General features: G+C 46.5%; 1 protein-coding gene across 1 annotated transcript in view; it reads right to left on the minus strand.

Annotated features, from left to right (window-relative positions):
• Window positions 1-2295: 2295 nt before the first annotated feature.
• Window positions 2296-23962, minus strand: part of LOC126538501 (KRR1 small subunit processome component homolog) — a 64242-nt gene continuing 42575 nt past the window's right edge. The window contains exons 6-10 of the mRNA XM_050185357.2: window positions 16785-16841; window positions 15884-16054; window positions 11148-11334; window positions 8867-8919; window positions 2296-2532 (exon numbers count right to left, since the gene is read on the minus strand). Coding sequence (XP_050041314.1) covers window positions 2497-2532; window positions 8867-8919; window positions 11148-11334; window positions 15884-16054; window positions 16785-16841 — 504 coding nt within the window. The 3' untranslated portion in view covers window positions 2296-2496. The remainder of the gene's footprint in view (window positions 2533-8866; window positions 8920-11147; window positions 11335-15883; window positions 16055-16784; window positions 16842-23962) is intronic.

Consider the following 23962-nt stretch of genomic DNA (forward strand, 5'->3'; position numbering starts at 1 on the left):
ACCAAAGCCACCAAGCAAATGCTCCACGCGTTGACGCTCTAGCGTTGCAGCCACGGAGAAAATTTGTTTTCAGAACGCGCGCCGCGTTCTAGAAACGCAGCGCTCCCCCATCCACCGCTACCATCCGACTCTCGTGACGTATTGACAGGGGAGAGGAGGTGATGCGGAGGCCTTACATTTTTTTTCTAGGTGGCTTTGACCAAGCGCACCGCCCCTCCGTAACGATATATTAAACTTCTGTTTTGTTTCTGCATCATTTAGTCTTCCCTGCCGAACCTTCTCCGATGGTCGATCTGGTTCGAGCTCCAAGCAGGCGCTGTTGAAGGTCGCCGAAACCCCATCTTAAGAACTGGTGGCAGTCGTAACAAAAATTGGAGGACGCTTAAGCTTCGCCTTCAAGAGTGGAACGCGACAGCGTTCCCGTCGACCCGCCAAGGGGTGTAAGACAATGGGCTACGGCGAAGCGACTACGCGCCCCGCATCGGACGCGGTGAGCGTCGAGCAACGCAGCGTTTGGCGCGGCAACGAAATGTGCGCCTGAGCAAGCGACGCACGCCTGAGCCTTAGAAACAGCTCGTTTCTAAGGCAACACCGCATTCACTAGACGCGCTTTTGTACCGCTTTGAAGCATCGAACTCGTGGCTGAGTGGTAGTGTCTCCGTCTCACACTCCGGAGACCCTGGTTCGATTCCCACCCAGCCCATCTTGCAAGTTGTTATTTATTCATGAAGTGCCTGCTGGGATTTATCGCTCACGGCCAACACCGCCGACGCCGACTTTTCTGCGACACGAGCTCCTTAACGCTGTCGCGTTAAAACCATCGTGGATTCTCGTCCACGAAGTATACACTGCCCACGTATTCTAGCGTTCAGTTGAACAGTGACGGGGATTGACACACCAAGAAGAGCATAAAGTGAACGCGTTCGCTATCCACGGCTGCCACTGGCATCGCAGGAAAGGCTACGCACTCTTGGGCGAGGAGGGACTGTCGTTCGCTCGCTCTTCGTCCGTTTCGTTCGCTTACATTGACGATCATCGTCGATGGTTTCTGCATCACTTTTCGGCGGGAAGTTTTAACATGCCCACTCGGCGAAAATCAGCAGCACGAGAGCCAACGCGCTCGTGAGATCCAAGCTTTGTAGTTTTCCTGCTCTGTAGCGTAAACCGAAACAAAATTAAGCTGGTCGGCTACGCCGGAATACGACGCCACTGCATGTAAGCGATGCCAGCGAACCATCGGCGCCGTCCCGCCGCGTCTATTTGTGCTGGGCGAAGTTCGCCATGAAAGTTCGCTCCATGTATCCCGGGCTTCGCGCGACTTGCATCGCGGTACGGCAGCGTGCGTTTGGTTTATTGCCTATTAAAAGCGTGCAGTACGCTTCCAACGGCACACACACTGTGGAACAGATAGGATATCGCAATAGGGTTAGCGGCGATCGCTGTGAATCTTACGCGCGAGATTTGGCGGCACCTTAAGAGGACACTGCGTGCGTGTGATGCGGGGACGCTACCACGGCAGGCGTCTCGCGCCTTTTTTTCACATGCGATCTAGCGGCCGGAAAACGTACCATACGATCGCAGTTTGGCGATGTACTGAAAGTTGGCGCCGAAAGATAGTGTTTTCCGAGAACACAATGACCGGTCAAACAGAAGTGCAACTGTATTGGGTCATTTATTATTTGTTCTCGATCGCGAATGTTACGGTGGAAAATCGTACGAAACGGGATCTTATCAACGAAGTTCTATTGTACCGGGAACCATACATACATGCCGAGCCTCAGAGGTCACGAGTTGGGCCGATATTGCGAGGGAAAAAGCGAAGGAAATGGCTCCATCGAAAGATGAAGCTTGTCAATTGAGGCTGGCTGCATGACGTGATACTCTCCTTAGTTTAATTCCTTCCTCCTGGATTGCATGCATTTGTATGCACTGAGTGCTGCTGGACATCAGTCGTCACTGTCGCTTTCTCCAGCATGTGCTGCTCTTTCTGCTCACCGCATTTGAGGCTTGGGTCCCTGGAAAAACTATTATTGTCACAATAGCGACACTAGCTTCGGAGTGCCTGCATGATTATCCGTGCCTTACAACTAGCGAGCGGCGCCAGCAGGCAACACGATGAACCAAACGCAGCTGAGCGGGGTGGCTAGAAAACACCGCTTGCGATACTGTGCATGGGTACATTTCCTGTGATTACTTACTTTTATAATTTTACTAGGATTCAAGACTTCGTGACAGATGTGGTTGTGACAATATGTCCACTAACTTACTTCACTGACCATGACAGCAGGAAGGAGATAACAGACAATAACTTCATTTATTGGACTTAATGATCTTATACCACACACAGAACAGTGGCACATGACACAATCCAGAGCTGTACATGGGTGCAGAGGATGATGGTGATGACAGTGATGGTGGCAGCTGTGCACCTAACAGGAAGGTGTCGAGCCCAGCACAGCAGCAGCGATAGTGAAAAAGCCGTCGACTTGCTGCCACTCAGCTTTGCCACTGGATCTTCTTCTCTGGTTTCTTCTGTGTAAAAGGCAAAAGAATTGCGCCAACAGGCATAGATATCAACAATACATAAGATTGGGTGTCTGTGACAGCACACAAAAAGTTTTATATGGCCAGAATACATTAGAATGACAATGACAATGGAAATTCTTAAAGGAGTATTGACGTATTTTTTACTATTAACTTTTTTGTGTTAAATGAAGGTCTTGGACCTCTAAGCCATAGCAAAAAAATACTGGCAACTCTCAGAGCACCCTAAATAATATAATAGCTTTTCTACAGCACATTTCGGCTTCGTTACTTTGTGATTACTGTGTCATGACATAGGTGGTCAAGTGGGAGCAGTACATTGCAACATTCTGATGCTAGATCTGGCTCGCTCGGTCATTTCTGATGCTGCTACTAATTCTATAGCATTTATGATAGCTGCTTTTTGTTTCATTTTGATGGTCTTTTGCTTCCTCTTGGCTCATCCATATTGTCGTGAAAACGGCAACATGGTCCAAAATGAACAGCTTGCATAGTGCAACACAAATGAAGTCTGTTGCCGTAGAGCAGCATGCGGCACACAATACGGTGTACCAACTATGCAGCTGGTCCAGGTTGGTCCATTGCCCTTGCAAGGCTCCGCTGTAAGAATGAAGAAGCCAGCGAACCTTGCCGCTTCAACCTGGATTGACCGGCTTGTGGCCTCCGAGGTCGTAGCACCGCTTATGCAACCTCGAAGGCCACACCTGGCTGCACCAGCCTTCATAGCGCACCACAATGAAAGAGATAAGTGGATGCACCCGTCTTGCCTGGTGCATCCTGGTGAAGGCTGAAGGCAAAGGTCCAGACTGGTGAAGGTTCGACAAAGCTAGCCATGCCCAACCTTTGCCAGCCTGCTTGGAGAGTGAGAAGATCAGTGCTGCTCGACGGCGTATTCGATGCATGGGCACGGGAGCTACTGCTGCACCAAACAAGGGGGCAAACCCCGTGGAAAGCAATATACTCGGTGCGCAAAGGTTGCGTACATTTACGTTTTGGAGACTAATCTAGTTTCATTATATTCATTGGCAGGACAAGTTTACTTCATCAAAATTAGGTTTTAAATACATGGATCTCTATGGGATCTCAAGGAGACATTAATTTACTTCAATATATCCATTACAGTATAACTCCCATTACGCACGTTCCAACAGCGCCAATGTTCACAACCAATGACAAAAACGACCCAATGGAGCTGCTCTATTTTTAAATTTTTTTACCAGTTCATGCGTTCCTGGAACATACGATTTTTCGGCCCCAACGTTCAGTACGTTGCCAAACTGCGATCGTATGCTACCTCTTACAGCCACTAGATTCCATGTTAACAAGAAAATGGGTGAGGCGTGCGAGATCGAGAACAGTACATAGCTGCCCGCCGCGGCAGCTTCACCGCAATACTCGTCTGCCCGTCTCACGTGATAGCGCCGGCGCACACTCAGTTTCTCATTACGGTAACAGCACATCTTCGGGGTAGCAGCATGCAGCATTCACAGCTATCACCGCCAATCCTATTGCGTCAAGCATCTTCGCCTATCTGTTTCACAGCGCGTGATTCCGTCGGAAGCATAACGCACACTTTTAATAGGCGATAACTGAAAGGCGCCGCCGTTCCCTGCTGCAGACTGCAATCACATGCATTTTCCTGCCGCTAGATCCCATGTGAACAAGTACAGGCAGCAAGGTGCGCGGGATCGAGAACAGTATATAGCCGCCCGTGCCACGTGAAAACGAAGGCGTGCACAGTTTCAAATTCTGGTACCAGCACATCTCCAGCCGGGTCATTGCACGCCACATTCACAGCTATCGCCGCCAAACCTATTGCGACAAGCATCTTCGCCCATCTGTTTCACGGTGTGCGATTCCGTCAGAAGCGTAATGCATGCTTTTAATAGGCGATAACCGAAACACACCGCCGTTCCCTGCTGCAGACTGCAATCACATGCATTTTCCGGCCACTAGATCCCATGTGAACAAGTACAGGCAGCAAGGTGCGCGGGATCGAGAACAGTATATAGCCGCCCGTGCCACGTGAAAACGAAGGCGTGCACAGTTTCAAATTCTGGTACCAGCACATCTCCAGCCGGGTCGTTGCACGCCACATTCACAGCTATCGCCGCCAAACCTATTGCGACAAGCATCTTCGCCCATCTGTTTCACGGTGTGCGATTCCGTCAGAAGCGTAATGCATGCTTTTAATAGGCGATAACCGAAACACACCGCCGTTCCCTGCTGCAGACTGCAATCACATGCATTTTCCGGCCACTAGATCCCATGTGAACATGTAAAAGGCGCAAGGCGTGCGCGATCGAGAACAGTACATAGCTGCTCATGTCACGTTAAAACGAAGGCGTGCACAGTTTCAAATTCCGGTACCAGCACATCTCCAGCCAGGTCGTTGCACGCCACATTCACAGCTATTGCCGCCAAACCTATTGCGATAAGCATCTTCAATTCTTCACCTATCTGTTTCACAGCGAGTGGTGCGTAGTGCCACTGGTAGTGTACTGCATGCTTCTATTAGGTGATAGTCCAAACATGCTGCCGTTCCTTGCTGCAGGCGGCAGCAATGTGGGCGTCACGTTTCGCTTTGCCAGCATCTGCCATCGTCCCCCAGCTCGATTTTGTTTCGGTTTCCCGTTGCCCTTTTAAAACACCACGCACAGGGCGAAAACAAAACGTGTCTCGGGCTGCAGGAGCACCACGAGCTCGATGCACGTCGGCGTCTCATGCCGCAACAATCCGTGCGACGTTTCACATTACGTAAATGTCAATAATAGTTGAGTGTGACAAATTTTTAGTTACTTCTGATCGTATGTTTTCCCGGTTAGTACATTTTCTCTCACGATTTTTTTACCAAGATGCATGAACGAGGTTCTACTGTATTTCATTACAGTAGAATCTCGATGATACGATCACGGCTAATACGAATTTATGGATGATACGAATTCTTCTGTGGTCCCGGCCGAGCCCCATTACTTTGCAACATGCTAGAGAATGATTGTTACGAATCGAATCAATTTTCGACCCGCGTCGGTTGATACGAAAATTACCGAAGACACTTTGGAAATTTTAAAGAGTGATTGGCGAAAGCCAGACGCTGCTGCCGTCTGTGCTCCAATTCATTCGCTCTGGTGTTCGGCGATATCGCCTGTCGCTGCTGCCGCTTTCATTCTGCTTCCCTGCCTTTGGTACCCGGCAATCTAATCAGTCGCTGTTGGCGTTTCCGTTCTGCCTCCCTTGCTTTTCCATCTGGTGACATGTTCATTCGTCGCATGCGCATTCGCTCCTTTTTATTCTGGCGTTTGGTGTTGGGGAATCCGGTGTTCGCTGCCGCTTCCCCGAACTGCTTGGCGCGCAATCACTGGGCCGCTTCGGAGCTATGGGTCTCATTCACTCGACTGCAATGAGATGTCTGACAAAGGAGCGGTGGTGCCCACTGCCAACACCCGCGCGCTCGTTCTAACGCTACTATGTGATGTCACGGTTGCTATGCGCAGCTGCGCCCCCGATCGGTGCGCCGGTTGCTAAGGAGGGAAGGAGGTTGCGCCGCTGCGCGGAGGAGAGGCCACAGTTGGCACGATTCCAGCGCACGGACGGACGTGACCGTGAGCATGAGCCTACCGACGGCAGTGAAAGAGAACAGCGCGCAGTTACGCGATTTCTCCCTCTCTCTTTTGGTGCAGAGGTGTGGACGCGGCGCCAGACAGCGTGGAGGCCACGACTGGGCGCGAAGAGTTTGAAGCGGTGGCACTTTTGTTGCTTTTGTATTTTTCCTCCTTTTCCGCGTGCCATCGGACGGAGTGGCTGCTGTGCTTCGGGCCGCGTTCTTTGTGTTAGACGTGGGCGACGGCGAAGGACTACCACCGGCGGCTGAAACGCTGCATGCGCTCGAAGTTCTGAGGCGTGCTATGGCCGCGGATGAAATCAGCGACGGCACGTGCACGCGTCTTTATGGATTTGAACAAAATCTGCTAAATGACCAGTCAAAGAAAAAGAAGCAGAAGGACATTAGAGACTTTTTCTTCAAAAAATAAATGCTTTTTACGTGCAAATGCTTTTAGCCTGAGTGAGTTCACCTCTGACTCTTTAATTTAGCTAGTTTTAATTGTTTCGATGATACGAATTTCGGCTAATACGAATATTTTTCGTGGCCCCGTGAGATTTGTATCATCCAGATTCCACTGTATAACAATGTTCAAGCATACTTGCGCCAACTTGTTGGTATAAATATGCTTCTACAAACTTCTCTTCGCTCGCACCTATGGATTAGATTTTTGGCACAATAGAAAAACAGCAAAGCAAACTTTCTAGTGGTGATAGACATGTGCTGGAATTTCTTTTATCACCTTTCTTTTTTCGCACTTCGCATGTCAAGCAATGCAGAGCTATACATGGGTGTAAAGGATGATGATGACAGTGACGGTGGCAGCTGTGCATGTAACAGATATACAGTAAAACGTCGTTAATTCGAACTTGGTTTATTCGAAATCCCGCATAATTCGAAGGTTTTCGGCGGTCCAAACAGTTTGCATGCAAATTTTGCTGGATAATTTGAACAGCCAGCATGCCCATATCCGGATAATACGTCAGTTTAAACCATGGCTTCCGTGATTTTTCCATGCCTCCGTGATCCGCAGGCATAACAGTGAATTACGGCGTACTGTAAGCAGACTGGAGGACGCAGCCAACGGTGCGGCTAACTACCGCGCCAAGCAGTCACGCATCGATGACTACCGTATTTACACGATTACACGTATTTACACGATGACTACCGTATTTACACGGGGCGACTTACATTCGAAACCAAACCATGGCACCGCCAAAAAAGCGAGAACAACGGGAGCAACAACGTACTAGCTAGAATTTTATGTTTGCTCTATGGCCCTACCCGTAGCTTTTCGCTATCCCGCGTGTTTGTTCGCTTTTCGGAAGGGTTTTTCAACATTTTTGAGAGTTTTACAGTGCACACAACACTCATGAGGGGGTGTCGATAGTTGATGGAAGCGCCGCTGTTCCATTCGCGGCGGCACCCTCAGAATGGCGGCGCTTGCGGGGAGTATCAATAGTTCATGGAAGAGCACTGCTCGCGGGTTTCTCTTTGCCTGTTGCGCTTAGCTTTCTTTATAATTTGACGAAAGGCATTGGTTTGACGTGTTCCACTTGACTGCCAGCTACGTGCTACTTCTATGCTTCCTCAGTCGTCATGAGTGCTCCAGGCCCACTAATCATTCGGCACTCGTTCACAGCAGCGATCAAGAGGGCTGCCATCCTTTACGCCGAAGAAACAAATCACTGCGCAGCGGGCCGCGGGTTCGATGTTTCTGAACAGGCGGTGCAAGAGCGGTGACTGCAGCGAAGCGAAATTTTCACCTGTGACGGCAAGTGAGGAATTTCCCACGTGCCGAAGTCTGGACGCTTTCCGGAGCTGTAGGCTAAGCTTGCGGCGTACGTCGCTGAAATGCGCAATCGGTCCCTGCCAGTGAAGTGCGACATGGTCATGAAACAAGCCCGGATCTTCGCCTTTTAAGGACCTGCTCCACCGTGAGTACGAGTGGTTGGCGGCAGAAGACCGCGAAATTACGCCAACCGGACCTGTCAAAAGAGCCTCCCCGACGGCTGCGTGTGGTTGGGTGCTTTTGGTGTGGGCTGCTGTTCCACAAAATGTCGTGGTGCGGTCGTTTGCCAAATGTGAAATTTCGCGGGACAACGACGCGCTGTGGGACCGCAGCAACGATGAGGATGGCAGCACTAGTGAAGATGAGTAGTCCAGCGACCATGTCAGCTACTAATAAATTTTCGTTATCAAATGCGCCCTCAAGTATGCTCTTTTTTTTTTTTTTCCTGTCACCCGATATGGGGGTGTCGACTTACATTCGAGTCGCCTTACAACAGTGTAAATACGGTACTTCAAGTGACCGTTTTTCGGGCGAAATAGGGGTGCAGTGTAGATACAGCCGCATTTCGTACGTTTATTTCTCGTTTTTCGTCCATTTTTGATAATTCGAAAACCCGGTTAATTCGAAGATTTTTCGTGGTACGACGGATTTCGAATTAACGAAGTTAAACTGTATGTCAAGCCCAGCTCAGCAGCAGTCATTGTACAGCAGGCACGTTGAAAATCGTCACTCCCGCTGGGACCATGGTGTTTAATACTAACCCACCAATGAACACAAACCACTAATTTGCTGGTACACCAATGTGAATGTCGTCCTGCAATCGTGAACTTAAAGTAGTGAAAGAACCCAGAAATGCAATAAACCTGACAATCTTTCTTTGACCAAAATTTATCGTGATATATCGCGATTTATCGCAGAGACGGCGGTACCTTTGATGATGCCTTCACTTTCTTCTTTAAAGCCTCAATGTCCACAGGAGTCGCTGCATCAGAAACATTGAAACATAGCACACAATCATCTCACTTGACCAAATCACAGTCACGCATTGCAACAGTGAACTTCACAACAACAGCTTGTTGACACTGGCAATGCAGGAAGAGTATGTCGGAGATTTACGAGAGAAATCTAGGACACAACTGCAAATTTCCAAACAGGCTATGAGAAATGGTCCAGGGAAATCAAAGGTCTCCCAAGAGGCTGATAGACAACAGGCAGATAGCAGAGATGCAAGAAGTGTGCATAGTACACCACTCATTCCAGTTTCAAGCAAAATAAGGGGAATCGCCAGACAAAGCTGCTTTACCAAAAACTAATGGCCTTCATTTTAAGTACCGGTGGAGAGTGATAGGTTCCTACTGCACTCCTGAGCCTTTGTTATATTTGCATAATAGTAACATGAAATATAGTCTCTCAACAAAGTCATGCTTGTGAATAGAGGAATTGACACTTTCAATGTTTTTCTAGAAACAACTCGCAACTCGACATGAAGAAATAGATTATGTGAATGTTTGTAGCGCATACACTTTCAGCTTAAAATTCTCTTTATAAAGATCCTTATGACTGCACAGTGACATTCACCCAGCAGGCATTATGCTAAAGCTTTGCAGGTAATGTGGATGACATGGTGCGAGTCATGAGTACTTGTTGCACATTGACCATTTAGTTATGGGCACATATTCTACTGTATAAGCCGTGTTTCTTTCTTTTTTTTTTGACCAGTGTGTTTAATATTTATTACACATGCAGTGAAATCTTGGTTATATGAATCTATTGGGGTGGCCCAAAATTTTGCGTCACCCAAGAACGTTAAAAAATTTGAAAATTAAGGGGGGATGCTGCAGTGAAATGGCCGACTTGCTTAAAATTCCCTAATTTTATTTTTTTCCACAATCCTAAGGCCTTCCTTTATTTCATGGCAAAATATTCTGAAATGTGCAGCACAACTCCAGAAAATTGCATTTCTCTAGTGTGCTGTCATAGAAATTGGGAAGAAAATCAGGCTTCGAAAAGTGCTATCACACTGCTGATTGTGTGAGCACGGCTTTCCGCTGACGCAGTGCCACCATCTTGCTATCACTGAAAATACAAAAAATCGGAGGTTCACATAGCTGCAGCACTGCATTTCTCCATGCAGAAATAAAAGCAAGAAAACAGAGCGTGAGAAGGGACACTTAGTGTCGCAATTCATTGCAGCAGTCATGTGGCATACAGGGAGCACTTCTATTCGCTGACATGAATTTAAATTACCTTGCTGTGAATTTAAATTACACTTGCTCCACGCACATTTTGGCAGCAACGAGCTGTGCATTTCGCATGTTTCAAGGCCAAGATTTCAAGATCTGCCAAGCTATCCAGAGTTTCCTTCATTACTTTGAACTGCCGGCTGATGGCGATAAGGGCATGATTTGCTCAAGATAAGGAAATCTGTTTACTTTACGGCAGCGAGGCTAGTACTTTGTATCATGCAGTCTGAAGGGTGCAAATGTAGTAAAGTTTCGAATTGCCTTCTAACCCTGGGTAGGATAAAAGATGTAGAATACAGAGATAAAGCTACCCATGGATGCCAATACCACTGGTCTTGCTGATGCGGCATGACTGCGTCACATGTGCTTGCCAGCTATTGATAAAGTTGCAAGGTGTTTGAAAACGACTGCAAAGTTGCATAATACTGCACAAAACAATTTCTTTCTTTGTTTATTTATTATGGAGCAGGAGCGACGGAGTGATGTAGGCCATCCTGGCAACTGAAATGCGACCAGTGCATAGGCACGGCCACTTCGTCGATCACGCCAAGACGTCCTCACTAGCTCCGCCAGGAATGGCGCAGCGGCTCAATTGTTCACGCCAATCGCCATGACGCAAAAAAGAAGTTTGTAACATAGGAAATATAGCATGTTGTAAGCTAACGAACTTGGGCCATGAATTTCGAAAAATTTGTATCAGGCGTAATTGCATTACCGAGATTTTACTGTAGTCCATAAAAATTAATAATGCCATTCGTACATGGGAAGCTAACAGAAGCAGCAGCTGTAGCATTGAGCGTTGCTCAAATGTTCAAGCACGAGGGCCTTACAACACTGAAGATTTCCAAATGCATCTGCAAGTCAGCAGTTGCTACAAAAGAGCCCAAGTTAGGACTCTGTGCAGCCATCGGAAACAGCAAACCCTTATTCATACTCAGCCAACACAAGTCAGGACAGCTGCGCTCACCTTCCTTGGCTGCTGGTTGCTTCTTGGGCACATATTTGGGTTCCGGAGGCGGCTGGAAGGACTTGCTGCGGCGTTCCTGGCGCTGGGCCTCGGCCTCGGCCTTGGCCTGCTCCTTCTCCTGCTTTTTCTTGGTCTTGCGCTCACGCTCCTTGAGGAAGTACTCGCCCGAGGCAAGCTCCTTGTCCATCTGTTCAATGCAAGAAAAGACCACGGGGCTTGGCAACAAAGCAAGTGCTTCTAAACTGGGTGGGAGAAACAAGTTTGATACTGCTTACAAGAACTAAACTTTGTTCCCCAAAAAGTAAGATTCACCACGAGATCAACCGACTGGTGGCAGCAGTGTCGCCGCATTAGAGCAGACAGGCAGTTGGTAACGCGCATGGAAACATACACAGTACACACATTGCTGAATGCGATCTAGGTAGAGTTATTGGTATTTAAACTTCCCAACTGCACTGAACTAGTGATAATAATTGGAAGAGTGGAAACTTGGGTGAGTTTGTACAACCATCTGTCAGCTACACAGCAAGAAAAAACATAGACATGAGGTAAAGAAAAGAAGAAACAAGCACATGGGCCCGCACATACATTTAGTTACTCTTCCTTCCTCACTCTTGCGTATAATAAATTTCAGTATTAAGTCAGTGCTCACCCTCTCCTTTCTTCACCTTGTGTCTACATTTCTCTATGCTGTGCAGCGACCCCTTACACCTCAAAGCAACCGGCACGATAAGAGTGATAACATATGTGAAGACAGTATTACCTGACAATGTCACATACAAACTTCAACTGTACAAGGATATATTACAGTACCTTTTTGAAGCCCAATGTACTATATGCCTAGTTTGATACCTAAAAATTCTGATGCATGGAAAACTTAATACGAAACCCATGGTAACATTTTAATGTGTTAGCATTCTTTGCGTATTTCAGACGCTTTCCGAGGGCTATCTATCTATGTGTATATCTATGTCTGTATCTTTTCCCCGCCTAGCAGGCTCACTGGGTAGTCAGTCATCGTTAGCGTATCAGGCTACTGTGCTGAGGCAACAGGATTCGAAACGAACCATCGGATCAACTTGCGCCACAGAGTATGTGCCAATGTGTACATACATGCCTCTCTTATTTATTTATTTTATTTACAATACTGCAGGCCCAAGCTGGGGCCCATGCAGGAGGGCTATCAAAAAGGTTTGCACAAGCACTAGTAAAAACATCAAACAGAAATCATCACAGATCATGAAGAGAGGGAAAAAAATAATACAAACATGACACATTAATGAGCACCTTATGGCCGTGAAAACAATTATAAACATTGCAACTTTAGAAAAAACAGTCCTTGGGTTCAAGTTAGGAAAGAAAGAAAAAAAAAAGCAAGAAGAAAACAAAAGAAAAGCGCGCCACATTATGACATTAATGCGTCGAATGAGTCACTGTTCTAAAAGATACATAGCGGCAAAGCGTTCAAGTCTGTAATCGTTCGTAGAAAAAAATGAAAACTTGTATGTGTTAGTACGTGTTCTAAATGACGTTATCGATTCAGCATGATGCTTTCGAGTCAGTCGTGACATCAGAGGTTCACAGTCGTGACATCAACAAAACTCTCTCACGCCGACATGGGTGAGAGAGCTGGTGATAACAGTGGAGATGATCTTTTATGCTGACTTGTAGTACTGCACATGTGCCTCTCAGTCTGTGCTGGTCTTCGACGAACCTCTTTGATATCAACTTGGGTCACAGGGCAAGCGCCAGTAGGCGTGTGCCGCTGTTCAATGAATGTGTTTGATGCTAACTTGGGTAACCAGATATGTGTCGCTGGAGATGTGGCACTCTACAATAGCAAGATCCCTTAAACATTTCTGATGCTGAGTGGAACTGAACCCAGATGACAAGGGTTCCCCAAGAACAGCATCCCGACGCATTAGCAGGCCGTACCACACGTGCACCGGGCATGTGCCGCTTGCTATGCATGCCTTTCACACCAACGCTTTAGCAAGCTGCGCAATGAATTCAATGGGTTTAAATTCAACTCTCTTTAAAGAACCTCTCGCCAACTTGGATGACTCAGTATGTGCCACTGAGTATGCGGCAAGCGAGGGAACAATTCTCAGCGTCCACAGGCACCAGCGTGCCACGCTTCTCGTCTCGGAGGCAACGCGCAGACTTCTCGGCAGTGCCAGCCACTAGCTGGCGCAGCGTGTCCAGAAAAAAGCGACAGAGGGGAGCCCAGTTGCCGTGTGAAGCATTTCTCAGCATTTGTATGCACCGATGCTCCATGCATTTTGAAGGCCATGCGCAGGCTTCGCAGTAGCGGCGCTAGATGGCTCCGAGTGTTCTCAGGGAAGCATGAAAGGGAAGTACACTCCTCACACATAACTCGTTTCGACGGTGGCAATACGTTGTGTCACCATACTGATTCAATGCTAAACACATGACTGTCAACAGTCATCGTGATATGGGTTGTGCCGCAATATTTTCATATGCTGGAGCAAGTGCTCAGTTGTGGATAGTTCAACAAACAGTTTACTAATTACTATACTAACTCTACTCAACATTTTCATTGTGTTTTTGGTACGAATGTGCTCTGTGTTAGATCAGCTCGCACTTTATCTAACCACAATGCCTTACAGACACATTTTCGTGTTACATGATGTAGGAATAAAAAACATTTACAAAGGCAATATGTTTACCATTACGGCCTTGCAGCAAATTTACACTAGCAGCTGAGTAGAATACACTTCGTTACTGCAATATATCAGCTTTGTGTTTGTGTTGCCGAGCTCTGCGTCATGGCACCACAAACCTGGCTGCTCATGTTTACGCCTCCGGCAACTCAGTAATTTGCGAACAGTAAGAAATTTTTGGAGGAACTAAAAGTCTTTAATACAGACGCACTAGAGGCTAGCAGATGATGTATGGGGCAATGCGCACCAAGTGCAGTAGTGCTTGGGTCCGCCAGGCAGGAACTCTGCTGGATCTTGCAGAATATACAAGAAGTTTCTAATAGAAGTGTTTACTGCAAATATTATGACATTAAGCAAAATGTGACAAAATTTTGGACCACATAAACTTGCCTTAGACAGTGTGGTTGTGGACCATCCTCCTAGCAAAACCTTGAGTTTGCAATACGAGTGGATGCATCATGAAACACCAGCCAAAACGGACATGTCTGATGCCGAAGCTACAAAAAACGCTACTATTATTTCGCGCCACCAACGAAGCAGGGCACAGAATGTTGAGAACCATAGTAGCTACTAAGCATGGCCTGCGAGATTACAGTAGAATCTCGACAGTAAAAATCTCTTGGAAAGGCGAAAAAGTTTGTATCATTCAAAATTTGTATGACCCAAAAACATAAAATATCAGAGAAGTAAGAGGAGATGGTGCAATGAAATGATTGACTTGCTCAAAATGTTCTTTTTTTTCCACAATCTCATGGTGAAATATAAGGAACAAAGACACAACAGCATATGAGAAAACAAGATTTTTTTTTTAGTGTGTTGTTTTCACAACTGGGGAGAAAATCGTGCTTTAAAAGGTCCTATCGCACCGTCGGTCACGCAACTGTGGCTTTCCACTGACGTAGCGCCGCTCATCTTGTTATTGCCTTAAACGCAAGATTGGAGATTCTGATAGTCACAGCGCTGTATTTCTCCATGCAGAATTAAGGGCAACGAAAGCGAGTGGGAAAAGGAAAAATTAGCATCATAATTCCTTACTGCAGTCATGAGGCGTGCAGGGAGCACTCCTATTGGTTGCTCGTTTAGGGAATCTGCTGGTTTTTCTCTGCAGCAGCGAAGCTACATTGTATTGTGCAGTCTGATAAGTGCAAAGGTAGCAAAACTTTGAATATTCATCGGGCATCGGAGATGACGGAAGGCACATAATAAGGCTACCCACGAAAGTGAATGCCGTCGATCTCGCTGGTGCGGCAAGACTGGGTCGCAGCATGTGATTGCCGGCTCCTGGTTCACAAGATGTTTGAAAACATCCACCAAATTGCATGATACTGCACAAAGCAAAAGCGTTTTTTTTTTTTCTTACACGCAAGGATGGAGTCATGGTGGAGCAACATAGGTTGAGAAATGCAACCAATGCATCGGTGTGGCTGCTCTACCAGTGTGCTGGGGCCTTCTAGCCAGCTCTGCCGGTGACAGTGCGGCAGCTTGACTGTTTGTATCATTCGCCAGGGCATGAAAGGCAGTTTGCAACATTCAAAATTTACGACATTAAAAGCTGATGTACTTGGGCTGGGACTTCTGAAAAACTTGTATCATTCTGAAATTCGTGTTAAGTGTGCTTATATCATCGAGATTATACTGCAGACGGCAGCTGCTGTGCAATGTAAGTCTTAGATGCCATGGTCTGGGATTTGCATCGTGTCCACCAACCACCAGATGCCCACACGGTCTGTTTAGCTGCTGTTTAAAGGCTCTTAATAAGAAAATGAAGCCAATTACATGCCCTGCAGTATTGCTAAGATTACTTGTGGTACTCATTTATAATCAATTTCCCAAAAGTGACCTTTCATTTAAGTCGGCTTCCAAGGCCCATTAACAAGTGGTATGACAGAAATCACCTGCTTCACCCATAAATTACAAGCAACGGCGGTTAAGAAAGAGTTAAGCTGCAGTTCTCAAGCTAAGCTCGTACAAGCCCTCAGGCTTGGTAGCAGCAACTGCAATGCAGCTACGGCACAGAGGCAAGCCAAGGGAAGTGGGGGAAGGCTGGCGCACCTTACTCTCTGGCTGTGGTGGTGGGAAGGGCGTGTACTCGCCCTTGATGCGCTGTTTCTTGGGCTTCTTACGCTTAGACAGCGTCTGGGCCTTGAAGTGCGGCAGGAAGCGTTCCCAATTCTCGTTGCATAGCTTGGGGTCCTTGGCCAGCTCGCGCTTGATCATCAGGGCCTGACATTGGGACAGCCATGCAACAGAGAAGTCGTCATGTCGTGCAGACCGTTTGACAAGTCACGACACCTTTTGATGCCCTTCCAAGAGCATCATTTTGATATGGGTGTCTTTAACAGTAACTTCATAACGTCTAGCATGTGGCATCGGACACAGTTCATATCTTCCACAAACATGGCACAGAGAACGCCGTTATGTTCATGTAAGTTGATTCACGTGCCATGCTCATGTCCACAAAACATATGAACAGTCCTGCACGAAGTAATGGAAAATAGGGAGCTTAAATGCTTTGGAACCAACACTGCATTTACATTTGCTTCCACCATTTTTTCGTCAATTCCTGTTAGTAGAATAATTTACCCATGAAAAAGGTAAGGCAGAAAAATATACCTGACAAATGAAATGTGAAGGGCAAACAATAACACACAAAAATGCAAAGATTAAGCTCACAAATTTTGTTTAATGACACAATTACTTTTTAGGACACAGAAAATGGTGTATACCACATTGCAGTTCTAATCAAGCAGGCATTCTACAATGTTGCCACTAACTCGTCTTATGCTGCAGTTCAAAACTTCCAGAAGCTTTTGGCCGCCTGGCAATGCACAAAACTGACCATGCTGCTGAATGGGAGCCTAAGGTTGAGAAATAATGTTGCAACAGGTTTAACTTGACCCGAGCGTGTGACCTATCAGCTTTTGAACAAGGCCTGTGAGAGAGATCAGCCCACCTTGATGTTGTAGACGGGGTGGATGTTCTTCATTGTGTCTTCCACTATCTTGCGAACCTGCACAGGCCAAGTATATTCTCTGTCACAGAGGGCATATGACCCTAAACTGGGAAATCATGCAGTGGGCACAATACTCTGGTAAAGCCCACGTCAAAATTACAGCACTGATAGATAGACGGGAAGCAGAGCAAGGTGACAGGGATTCAACGTTCGAAACATGGCAGGCATATGAAACAGACACAAGAGGATCGATAACACAAATGTTGACTATTACCTAGAAGGTCACACTGAGGTGAAAAAAGGAGCTTAAAGGCTGTATTTGATCTGTATTGTGTCTCATTACATATATATTTTTTATGTCGTTTTCTCTCTGTGTTTTATGTACAACACCTTGCACCAGGCAATAAAATTTCAGTTGGCAGTAAGCACTTGTCCTCATTTTTCTTGCGTCCCTTGTCCCTGCTTCGTGCTGTATCACACAATCTAAAATGGAAAGCCAACTAGCCCGAACCATCACCCTTAAAGGCCAACTGCAATGAAATTTCGGAGGGCATAAAAAGCCTATTTTAGGATAATGTAACATAAAGAAGCCTCTGTGCAAAATTTGACGTTTTAAATAGGAGTAAAAGAGTCACGAAAAGCTCACAGAAATAGCTGCTTTTATTGCCAAAACAAAAAAAAATATTTTAAAAAATGCCGCCATTATCGTTCATCAGAAGTGACGCATGACTTAAGGCATGCAGCTTCTCAGCATGACATCCCAAGATAAAGTAGTCCCTGTGGCTTAATGCAGCACGCTGAGAAATCTCGAAGGCAGCGTGCCGGCACTTACATCATAGCAACAAACGCCAGGTGCAAGCGTCGTCTGCTTAGGGGCTGTTTCAAGGGGCCCCATGACCCTTCCATAACTGCCCAGTTCTGCACCACAATGTGTTCCTTGCATTATCCCGAGGTGAATGCAAAAAGAAATACGAAAACTGACACAGTCATACAAAAGTTATTCAACAGACAAATTCGAAATAAAAGATGACAGAAAGAGGCATTCCTTTTCACATAAGCTTTCTCCCAACTGTGGCCTTCCCACAACATGCCGGTCACGCCAGTCCTGAATGTGGTGCGCCATCTAGTTTAAGCTGCTTGCAAATGCACTTTCCCAAGCACAGTAAATTATCTAAATAGCCATCAGATACTTGTTAATATATACGAAATTAACTTTACACACTCGGGGTGCCTACTAAATTACTTAATATATATATATTCCCTGAATTTTCCAGGTTTTCCTTGATAAAGTCAATAAAGTTTCCTGAACATAAAAAAGGAAAGTTTGAGAGTCAATACAGAGGCACAATTCACAAAGAGAATTCCACAAACAGAACAGGTTAAACAGTTTACAGCAGCACCAAAATGAGATTATGAGCACATTTATTCATGGCTTTAGAGTGTCAATTTCCTCCTGGAGAAGAGAAGCCTCATTCTGTGCTCCACTGATGAGCCTTTGCTTCTTTTTGTTAAAGCTACTTGATGTAGGTTGTCCCCCTTTTTCCTGCTTTGTTCAGCCTCAAATGCATACTGCCTGCCTTGCTTCTTTTAAAGCAAAGCTTTCTTCGCCTCTTCCTTGGACTTTTGTGCTGCTGCTGTGTTCTTGCATGCCCAGTCGCAGGGTGCTTCAGAGCGTGCATATACATGGAAAGAGCCTGACAGAAAGGAAAGTCGACACGAGAAACTCGTTTGGATCTTTCCGTCGCGTGGCATGTGCACAATGCCCCCTGGAGCTCCCTGGGTGTTGCCACATTGGCCTCTTGACAACCGTGAATTATCCATGACTCCCCGCAAAGGCATTGCAGAAATTGCAGCACTTACCGTTCGACTAACGTGCAAGTCCACAGAGGACGTTGATAGAACTCTAGAGAGGAAAGGGGAGAGGAGGCGGAGAATGGGTAGAACTGACACAGTTGCGTAACGAGTCAATAACAGCCTTGCCACTCTCACAGTTCCCATACAGGAGGAGAGGGTGGGAGAGGGAAAAAGATGGCGCGAGAAGGCAAGGAAACTGCGGCTGCGGATAAATTGAAGGCACAGGACGGTGCGCTTCTGCTATTTCTGAAAAAGTAAGCACCGTACAAATGTGTCAAGTGGACAACTGATGCAGGGCATGCAGATGCAAAGCCGCATTAAACCATCGTAGGGTCTGTGCGACACTACGGAAGAAGGCGCATGCCAAATCAACACTTCTGTGCCTGCTGCGGTAGCTTGACCACTATGGCACTGCTCGAGGTTGCGGATTCAATCCTGATCTTGGCAGCCACATTTCGATGGGAGCAAAATACAAAAACGCTAGTGCACTTATTTAGGCGCACGTTAAAGAACATCATGGTGTGAAAATTAATCCGGAGTCTGCCACTATGACGTGCCCCTCATAGTCAGATTTTGGTTTTGGTACGTACAGACCCATAATTCAATTGAAGTTTAACACTTCAATGCGATGTGTCATGTGAGACAATGATAATGCTCAACCCTCTCAGAGATTATGTACAATGGTGCACACCAATGCTTCAAGCAAACACGTCTCCCTGTGTGTTCGGTGGACTACGCAGACAAACAGCAGTGGTGTACACAAGGTAACGTTTAACATCAACTCCCCACTCTTGCATTGGACTAAACGCTTAAGAATATAAGCTCTCACCATCAACATCACCGCTAGTAATTGTCGATCAAAGCAACCAGAACAGAAAGCTTTGCTTACATCGATTCCCACAGTGCGTGGAATCTGCATATTTTTTCTTGAGGTCCCCCTCCCACACAGATTTCACCACGTAACATTTCCACCATACTGTCTGTTATGTCAACACTGGCTACACCACCTGCTGCTGAAACTCCATCATACACTACTCTCTGTGCAATTAGACATTCTTCTTTCAGGTTCTCTATGAGGCACTCTTTATTTACAGAAAAGCCACTTTCAATGACAGCATTGCCATAGGACATGTTGAGGATGATCTTGACAAAGATAAACAACTCCTTATGGTTTCGTGAGCACAGCCCAACCCACAAGGTGTACGGTCTCTGTGCCATACTACCAAAGTTCTTCAGAAGTAGCTCTGCAGAGTTCAGCGAACAGACTTGCACATAGGATCGGTGTGCCGGCTCTGCTTCCAAGCCAGTCAGCCACCGGTGCTCTGTGAGTATTTCCAGCATAAGTGCTTGTTTTAAGGATGAAATACCTTTAGCTGCCGTTGTGGGCTATCTTCAAGTGACCTTGAGCCAAAAGACAGAGCCGTTATCCGGGCACTCAAACGAGAACATCCGGGCAAGTTTGCGAGAACAAAATATGATCATCCGGACAACCAGTCAAAACATAATGTAGTCTCTAGCCCTCAACCCTTTGTACAGGACAACATTACATAGAGTAGTTACTGCCCAAACAAGTTAAAAAAAAATTGCTTCTGAGTTCTTCGCCGGAAGTGCTGAGAATTTTAACCAACTTTCGTGAAGACCAAGGCGTTCACATTATATGGGCACCCGCACACTCCTCCCTTCCCGGGGAAGAAATAGTGCACAATCTGGCTCAAGAACTGACAGGCCAAGCAGGTGACATGCAAATATTGGGAACGGAGAGTGACCGGATGACCAGCTTTAACGAGATCACCAAACACTATAAATTCGGAAAGGCCAATTTCCCCCCAGCACACTCCTCGTTAACCTATACGGCAAGCGACCGCATGGAAGCTCTTACCAACAGATACATATCCGAACCTGGTGGCCTACCACCGCTACTACCCGGACTTTTACACAGATAGATGTAGCTTCTGTCAAGAAAGGGTGGACCTACAACATATGGTTTGGGCTTGTCCTCGGACAGCGATACAGAATAAAATACACAAGGCCAGAGAGCAGTGGGAGACCGCATTGCTCAGCTGTGCACCGGAATGCCAACTTAAGGCAATCCAGCAGGCCGAAGATGCCGCCAGAGGCTGAAGGCTTGAGGCCATCATCTAGGTAGAGAGGCCTAGGTCTCAAACCTGCTGTCCTAAAACAAAGTTTATTTTTCCTCCTCCTCTGAGTTCTTCATGATGCTTGCTCACGCTATCACTCAAGCTGTAACTTCCAGTACATGGAAGTTTTATTTTGCCAACCTCCACCGAGAAGACGCAGTCCGGATCCAAGCAACTTGTTCCTATCATTAGCTTGTAGTTTAGAGGCGACCTTTCCACAATCTTCTGCGAGTACACCATCAAAAAAGAAATGCATTCCTTCTTGAAAGTAAGCAGTGCAAGTGGAGATGGCTTTGCAGCTTTTCAAAGTTCCTTTTGGCCAACATAAAAACCAACAAACCATGAAACCAACATCAAAAGCTTTGACAGAAACGATGTTCTCACACCAAATCTATTTTAATAAGCAACTTGAAGGGCATGTCAGCAGCGTCTAAAATGTCTTAGTTTAATGATCCCTCCCAACAGCGACTGTAAGATAGCCTACAATGCTGCAGAAAGGAAGGCAACCATCAGATTGTCTGTCTAAAATTCGGCCTGGAATGGCTTCAATGCCTTGGCCACTGATGGCATGAAAGCCAGTTTTGCCAGAAGCATTGTGTCAGCGACTATCAACTGTGGCGTAGCTGGTGCATGTTGGCTTGCTCTTGGCTTTAGCTGAACACACCACATACTTTATCAAGTTTGGTAGAGACGAACCCGGCTATATCGAACTCGCAAAGAAACGCCTATCAGTTCTATATAGAGCATAATTCGATATAAGCCTGCTAATAACTGGGTGTCATAAAAGCACATACCATGTATAAAATCACTTTATTGATGAAACTAGCTTAGTTTAGCATGAAGTGGTCCTGCATTTTCTTCTGCTTGGGCAATTTTGCTGCCTGCGACGTACGCACTTCTCCACATTGACTAAGGAGTCAGAGCAGCTGAGGCCGCAACCTTCCGCATTCGCGCAGAAGCACCAGACTAGTGCAAGTGCATCAACCACTTCGGAAGATGTGGGCAAAGGACCATCGTTGCTTTCCTCATTGTGCCCACTTTCACTTGTGCTTGGTATGATGTCTGCAATATAGTCTTCATTTTCGGGCTCTCCCGTGGTCGCGACACCATCATCTGCACTCACAAACTTGTCCACCACTGATTCGTCAACAGCTTCCGGAAATCCTGACAGCTCGCTCTAAACTTCGGCAACACTGGCAACGGCTTCGTCGCATTTATCAGAATTTAATCATCATTGAGCACGTGGAAGTGGGCACGGCTGAAACAATTTCAGGTGAACCGCTTGCATACAGCCGTCCGTCCACGTCAGGCGCCACCGGGTCGCTAGTTTGGCCACCTTAGCCCTAACCTCCCCCTTATGCCATAGATTTAATATGCCTTATTCTTCACGATCGTGCTGAGAGTGCTCATCGGAATCTTGCACGCTGCAGGGACATCCGACTGCTCACCGCGTTCGACCCGATTTATGATTTTGAGCTTCATGACGAAAAGCGAATTTGCCGCTTCATCACGGCAACACTGCGGGAGAAAGCCCACAATGCGCACACACAATAGACAGCTTTAGTACAGCGTACGCTGTACCATTGAGTACGCTATAAAATTGCGGGTCATCACTGCACATGCGCAGAACGCTAAACGACCCATAGTGCATAGCGTACGCACGCTCTTTCTCAGATTTAGCACTAGCGTTCTTGCGTGGTTTGCAGAGTTTGCGTGAAACATGGCAGTGGTCCCGGCTGCCCGCTTCGAATTGAATTTGGCATTGCTTTTGTAAAATGCATTTCGTTCATAGCAAATGATTGTGTAAACGGCTTTTGCTTAAGTCTCAGGCCGCTTCGACGACAGACTATTAGGGATAACTTTGTGGTGTTTTAGAGATCGCTTCTCATTTCGAACGAATTGAAGCCTAACGAAAGAAACATTCGAGATGTCAGCACCACCTATCGCTACAGTCGGGAAATAGCCGCAACGACAGCATATGGCCTCTGAGATCCAAAGATCTCGCCAGCCAACTAAAACTAAAATATGTGCACTGCTTAGCGTACGCTACACTATAGCCTATAGCGTACGCTATAAGTTGCGTACGCTAAACTAAAACTGTCTAATGAACCAGGAAAGCAGCGAGACAACTCGCACTTTCGCCATCTTGTACGACGAGTGCACAAGAGCCTCTGATTGGCTGTCTGAGCAAGCGCTGCGGGCGGGCAGGCCAGGATAATTTTTTGCAGGATGGTATCGACGGCTCGCCCGAGGAAGCGCGGTCATGGTAGAGAGAGCGGTTGGATGGAGCCGCGCCGCTGGGTTTCCCCGCCACCGCGAGGGAAAGCCAACTTCTGGCGGCACTTCTTCCGCCGCTTGACGTTCATTATATCGGGAGTCGCTGCTATTTTTGTTCAATGTATGCGTAATTTTTGCTATATATGCTCATTGTAACTATACCGTGTCAAGAAATTGTTCTATATATAGAATGATTCAATGTAAACGGGTTCGACAGAGTCAGGTTCGACTGTAGTATACTTGCTTGAAAAGATCTTGAAACCACGATGCTGTTTTCAAGCCATCAAACCGCACATAATTTGAGAGGAAACAATGTGCTTGCTGTGATGCGAGTGTATTCAGCACGGCGCACTGGAACACTTGAAAAGGTTATAAATGCTACCCAAGAAGACTACCAAATTCGAGCCAGTTGCTGCATGGCCTGTTTTGAAGGCACCATGGACCATGTGCAAGCCACAGCTTCAAATGTCCAAGATTTGTCCCTGTCGTGACAACTGGGTTCTTCCTTAGGGTATCTAAAAAACTTGAAGTTCACATCTGGCCCATCCATTGACAGTTGCAATATCTTGTGCTTTATATCCTCTATGGCTTTCTTGAACGCAAATGTTAGGTCTTCAGAACAGGAGAAAACATGAAGTCAGGTACTGAGTTTTTACAGTAGCATCAGTTGAATCCTAGCATCTGAACAGCACATCCATTTGTTCTTTCTGTGCTACTTCGTTTAGCGATTCATGGAATGCTACATCTGTAGCAAGAGCTGATGGCAGCTTCTTTCGCAAGAATGATGCAATTCTGTAACAGATAGTATCCCCATTGTCTTTTCTCCATTGTACTTCTGTGGCAATTTCACAAGACTGCAACATCAATGGAAAGGGCGGCGCCGATGATGCCACGGAACGGAGGGATGCA

The sequence above is a fragment of the Dermacentor andersoni genome, chromosome 4 (assembly GCF_023375885.2).
Source record: "Dermacentor andersoni chromosome 4, qqDerAnde1_hic_scaffold, whole genome shotgun sequence".
Lineage (NCBI taxonomy): Eukaryota > Metazoa > Arthropoda > Arachnida > Ixodida > Ixodidae > Dermacentor > Dermacentor andersoni.